The sequence below is a fragment of the Tarenaya hassleriana genome, unplaced genomic scaffold, assembly GCF_000463585.1.
Source record: "Tarenaya hassleriana unplaced genomic scaffold, ASM46358v1 Cleome3, whole genome shotgun sequence".
In the NCBI taxonomy this organism is placed as follows: Eukaryota; Viridiplantae; Streptophyta; class Magnoliopsida; order Brassicales; family Cleomaceae; genus Tarenaya; species Tarenaya hassleriana.
In genome coordinates, this window is record NW_010966177.1 from 1,360,118 (window position 1) to 1,365,762 (window position 5,645).

A 5,645-nucleotide genomic window follows, 5' to 3' on the forward strand; every position below is an offset into this window, starting at 1 on the left:
TCGGAAGATACGAGCTATTCCGCCAAGGACAAGCACAAATGTTTCATCCCACTGCTTTTGGGCTGTATTTCGACTGCAAAACAGGAAGTGGAATACCATGTCAAATGTTGGAAAAAAATGGGGAACTAAAAAGAACTTTTGAAATAGTTCAAGTATCAAGAGATGAGAGAAAATGCAAAAGAGTTACACTCTTCAGCAATTCCTTTTCACCTATGATGTATAAGCATGTGGACTGCTTTCCCTCCACGAGTACCAATTTCTTTCCCCTGCCATTCGTCCTTTGATGATGTAGCAGCCTACAGAAGAAGAATCTCAGTCACAAGAGTTTCCTATAATTACGCATACATTGAATAACTTTTTCCCCACCTTGTGTGAAGCACGATCCAACATAGGGAAGATATAGTTCCACAGACAATTCTCCCACATTCTTTTTGAAAGTTTATTCCCATGACTTCCCAAAATCTGAAAGAATGTCCTAACAGCAGAATTCCTGACCTGGAACAAGATACGTATAAAGATTAACAGATGTCGTAAAGGAAAGGCAAAAATGCGAATGAAGATTGATGCATTGCCAAAGTATCTTTTAAACAGACACTGATTTCAAAATGGAGGAGTTATTCTATGATGAATACCTCTGGTCGCTCGTCAGCTCCAAGCTTTTGAAGTAACGAAAAGGCTAGAAACATCAACTTCTCATGATTGACAACTTCTAATGAAGATTCGTTCTCCGTTTTTTCGGAAAGGTTAACCATATGCTCTTCCTCCTCCTCACCATTTGGTTGTTTGGAAGTGGACTCTGCATTCTTGAGTCCTGTAGGAAACAACAAACTGGAATATTATTCTCCCGGTTTCTCAGAGATGACAATGGCAACTAACTAGGTGACAATAATATTACCCAATTCTTTCTCCACTACAGACTCATGGCGGAGCCCCTTTGCTACAAAATCACTCATGGTCCACAGAAGGCCTATGGCTGTCAAACTTATATTCAACTCAGTCTTCTGATTGCAGTAAGCGCCAGTAACATCTATGCACCTGAAATATCCATATCATCAACTCCCCACCCGAAAGAAACAAGGAAAAATCTCTGCTTTGAATATAACTGACAGTTAACAAACAACAAGAAGAGTGAGGAACTTTGTCAAGAATTCTGATATGTAGGAACTTACACATGGAGACAGTCTCCAGGAAGAGTAGGAAGTCCATCACTCATAATGACCCGGAGGCTCTGTGGAGGAACAAACATCAGTAAAGGACTGATTAGTATTAGAAGTCATAATTAACAACTTAACTTATCTAGGGTTTACTAGCCTGGAATCCAAGGGTAACCAGATCCTTCTCTGATGCATCAGCAACAGACCTTAATAAGAATAGGAGAGGAATAAGAATCAGCAAACAGCAATGGTGAATATAAGGTTCCACAAGAAGAATAAAGCAACGAAAGAGATTGAGATACAGACCTCAACATTTCAAGAATACCTGGCCAACTATAGTACAGTTTTTCCCCACATCTCTGCAGAAACAAAATTTATGCCGAAGAATCGAGAGAATTATAAACAGGTAAAATGAAGCCTAACTTCTGAAATCTCCACTGTCATGCATACCTCTAAAACATGAAGAAGAATTTTCAACGACCCAATTCGAACATCAGCCTTTTCGGTAGAAAAGTACAGAACTCTCAGAGAAGAGAGTACAGCACACTCAATTGACCTCAACTCTGTTGGCTTTGATTCTACCTAGGGAGAAGAAAAAGAGAGATTATAAAAAATATCAAGACAAGGACCTCCTCTGCCCATCAAGTGAGACTCTTAACTTTAAGGAAAGTGGAGAGAGATCTCACATCCAGAGTTGAATCCCTAGATTTGGTTGGATCTGCTCCAAATTGCTCTGAACCTAAGACAGCACATATGGATCGATCCAGTGCATCAAGTGCCATATCCCTTAAGTTCTGATTTGAATGCTCAGCTAGCTGCAACATGCACTTGAAGTGTCATTAAAGGCCCAACTAAGGTTAATATATCATGCTAACATACACCAATAATCATTTGCCATCACCTCAAGAAAGTGACCAACCACTTCCTCCCACAGCGGTTCAACCCCTGTCATGAAAGAAATTTCAGAATGGAGCGCACAATATAATCATCCAGAAATTGGACCAAGAGTTCCAAGTTCCAAAGTCTGAAAAAACGACTCCATGAAAGAAGTGATTTATCCATAACATACGGTGTAAATTGTTCACAAGAATCGATATCATTCTATCCACCGAAAATCTAATGCTCCCAACTTTCTGACTAGAAGCTGATGAAAAGCTGCCCGAAGTTTCAGCCATGCACTGAAGGGACAACTGATGAAGCGCAGACAGAAGTGATTTAATAGCAGACACATGCATCAGCGCGGAGCTCTCAAACAGCTTGGCAAGAGGAAAAAACAAGTCAGGACCAATTGACCTCAAAGGAATTTCTCAAAGGTCACCAAAGTAGTTCTTGTCCAAGAAATCTCTCCAAAACCGGATAAATTCCTGTCATTTTCCAAGAGAGCTTCAAGGCAAAGACCACAGAAGATAACTGATTTGGCTTACCTGAGAGTTTAGAGAAGAGAGAATGCTAAAATCAGAGAACTGCCGAGAAGGTTCTCTTGTAAGCTTTGGGCCTGTAGTTGTGACCTCCTACAAGTGTAAAACAGACAATGTTATGCACTATAATGCTCTGGAAACATTATAGAGTTTTCATGCATCAGAAGAAAAAAAAGTGAGACCTAGCTACTAAAGATTTTTCAAGCTATATTATACATGAATAAGATAAAATCCTCCATTGGGATCAACACAAAATTTACCTGCGTGGTGGCATGAGGAGAATGAATAGCTCGATCCAGTGCTGACAAAGTCTCAAGTACCTGTATTCATTTAGGATATCCCATTATCACAAAGAAGTTTACATTAAACAACCCTAAAGCAGAAAACTCACCAACACCCATGAAGGCCCCAATACATTTTGCAACCTATGAGCGATGTTAAAGAGTGTCCGCAGCGCCTAAACAATTATCATAAAAGAAGACTTTAGGTTAGCCAACCTGTACAGTAAAATCCATTACAAAAGGCGAAGCTGCGAAAGGAGACTTCAACATGTACAAGTACCAAGAGGTTATTATTGTGTAAACAACCCCAAGTTGGATACCTGAACATTCTTGGGTGTGAGGACAATGTTATCTTTCTGATCAAGCTGTACTTCTGAACGCTTGGACCCAGGAGACAGCATGAGACTGCTGAAATCTCAATTTTTAGCCCAAAACATCATGTAGCCAATGAGCATGGTTAACCCAATATATGGTGACATGACATTTACAGACTTTTCAAGGTACCTTTTCCTTTCGACGTCACTTGGCAAAAGGATGGTAAATCTACAAAGGGAAGCAAGGAAAGAATTCAAGGGTTCGACAGCATGCAGAACACCACATGCCTGCGAAACATTCACAAGTAAACCTGTCATTCCTACAGAATCGGCAGACAACAAGAAATTCATTTGGCAACGTAAAAATGAGGAATGTGATTTGCCAATCAGAAACATCACATACAGATATGTTTCATTCCGTTTGCATTTACCTGAGTAAATGCTTGGTATCCTTTCAGTATCTCCAATACAATCGCCTCTCCATGCGACCTTCAAAAGGGGTTAGATTATATAAAATGCTACACCAATGTTGCCCTTCACAATAATCACCAATGTTCACCAATGTACAGTTTGGAAAACAGTACATGATACCTCGACAAGATAAGAGACAGTGAGTCAAGTATAGTCAACCACAACGAATCCACCATTGAGATGCAAAGGAGTGCCGTTTTCCCAGTATATTCAGTTGAAGGACGATGCTCACATCTGGGAGACTCAAGCTGGTGGTGTGAAGAAAAGGAATACAAAATAAGAATCAAAGCAGATGAAAAGCAGAAAGAGAATCTAATATTACAGATCTGATATGATATAACAGAAGAAAAATTGCTTCATTGACCTCCCCAAGGTCCACTGCTTCATCTGTCAAAGTAGCCACTGTAAAAACAACTCCAAGTAAACCTTCAATTGCCAGAGTTATGGCATGAGCTTCACTAGCAACCAAAACAGCAGCACTGGAAGCATCATTATCAAGGATCCATTCGATTCCTACAAGATTGAGAAAAAGAATAACAACATAGGACATCTTACTAAGAATGAAATAGAAATCAATAAAATTCTGTAGCCCCAAGATGTTATCAGTAATCGTCAATGCAAAAAGAAAAAAGAAAGAAAGAAATGATTACCTTTAGCTTTGCTACTGAACATCCCTGCAACAGCTGCTAGACTTTCCTCACTGGTCTCCTGAAACTAAATTTCTAGGAAATCAACTCATGAATAAAGTCATTTTCCTTTTCTTTCCGTCAATAGATGCCATTATCAACTCATATTCAACCATCTTATAATTCGTGAGTTTCTTTAGAAGCATTTTCCTGACAAAAAACACACACACCAAATGTATATTCAAAGTCACCTGTGGTCAAATCAAAACAAGAACAGAAGTTACTAGTGAGCTTAATTACAGGTCTACCTGTACACTGGAAACAACTCGAGCAAGAGCTTTGACAATGCCCTCCACAACATTTGTGTTCTTGGGATGCCTAGAAAGGCAAAGAATCAGCAACTGACCAGAGAAGGAATTTTAAAACTAATAAAAGAGATTATACATCAAAAGTCATTAAACATGAAGAAAATCGTTAGAAGCACAATAAAACTCCAAAGATTTAGGCATATTTTGGCTGCATACTATGATCAATTAACTGGAAGAAACATCATGTTGAGTTATTCTAAAAGTCAATGAAGCCAAAAAAATGTAAAAAGGAAAATGGTAGGAGGAGATTAGTTTGTTCAACTTGCAACACTGAGTAAATCTTTAGAGACCAAATGGAAGTAGATAACCTTACATATCAAAGTTCTGGAAAAGAATCTGCAGTGTTCTTGCCTCAACACAGAAACCCTAAATTAATTTCGATACACCATAATTGTCAGAAATTTCAGAAATATGATTTAAATAACAGAACATCTAAAACAAAATCAACCACTAGGCACTAGCATGCATGCACTCACACGTATACGTGCAAGTAAGAACTAAGGAGTGTAATGATTACCCTTAGAATCTCAAGAACAAGAATTCGATGCCACAGTGGCAAATCTAAAAACGTAGCTTTCACCAGCATACTTAGGAACACCTACACAAAAAATTCGAGCGGATGCACAATCACAGATGCCTCAGTCAACTGGAGAAATATATTTCGTGTTTGTTAGAAACAAATGAAGTTTTGCATAGTGTACCTCGCATTCTGTAATGAGAGATGAACTATACAGTCGAATAACATGAGCAACCGACCGCAAGACCAACCGGCGAAAATAGGGCTCAACTGTTTCTCCCTCAAGCTGAGCAAAAACTCAAATAAGTAGCTATACGAACATGCATTTATATTTTCTTTAGTGCTTATTCAAAATTTATCCTAGTTCACATGAAACTGAACAAGGAAACAAAAGGTAATGGGAAAACCTCTGAACTAGTTCGAAGCGATGTCATTAGAAGGGAACAAATTTGGTGACGCAAAACCTGTCGTATATGCAAACAAATTTAACACTCTT

The 5,645-nt window shown here is 38.8% G+C and overlaps 1 protein-coding gene across 4 annotated transcripts in view; it reads right to left on the reverse strand.

Moving 5' to 3' along the window:
• Positions 1–5,645, reverse strand: part of LOC104818650 (protein MON2 homolog) — a 12,796-nt gene that overhangs the window by 3,814 nt on the left and 3,337 nt on the right. For 2 of the 4 annotated variants that reach the window (XM_010548317.2, XM_010548314.1), the window contains exons 9-34: positions 5,557–5,613; positions 5,334–5,435; positions 5,150–5,230; positions 4,946–4,998; positions 4,573–4,642; positions 4,289–4,352; positions 4,003–4,151; positions 3,759–3,886; positions 3,599–3,656; positions 3,358–3,455; positions 3,174–3,261; positions 2,964–3,029; positions 2,833–2,892; positions 2,579–2,665; positions 2,224–2,410; positions 2,056–2,099; positions 1,841–1,969; positions 1,605–1,736; positions 1,461–1,513; positions 1,312–1,360; positions 1,170–1,228; positions 896–1,035; positions 633–811; positions 367–495; positions 211–296; positions 8–73 (exon numbers count right to left, since the gene is read on the reverse strand). In XM_010548317.2, coding sequence (XP_010546619.1) covers positions 8–73; positions 211–296; positions 367–495; positions 633–811; positions 896–1,035; positions 1,170–1,228; positions 1,312–1,360; positions 1,461–1,513; positions 1,605–1,736; positions 1,841–1,969; positions 2,056–2,099; positions 2,224–2,410; positions 2,579–2,665; positions 2,833–2,892; positions 2,964–3,029; positions 3,174–3,261; positions 3,358–3,455; positions 3,599–3,656; positions 3,759–3,886; positions 4,003–4,151; positions 4,289–4,352; positions 4,573–4,642; positions 4,946–4,998; positions 5,150–5,230; positions 5,334–5,435; positions 5,557–5,613 — 2,414 coding nt within the window. The remainder of the gene's footprint in view (positions 1–7; positions 74–210; positions 297–366; positions 496–632; positions 812–895; positions 1,036–1,169; positions 1,229–1,311; positions 1,361–1,460; positions 1,514–1,604; positions 1,737–1,840; positions 1,970–2,055; positions 2,100–2,223; positions 2,411–2,578; positions 2,666–2,832; positions 2,893–2,963; positions 3,030–3,173; positions 3,262–3,357; positions 3,456–3,598; positions 3,657–3,758; positions 3,887–4,002; positions 4,152–4,288; positions 4,353–4,572; positions 4,643–4,945; positions 4,999–5,149; positions 5,231–5,333; positions 5,436–5,556; positions 5,614–5,645) is intronic. The other 2 variants (XM_010548316.1, XM_010548319.1) reach the window with 2 other exon arrangements.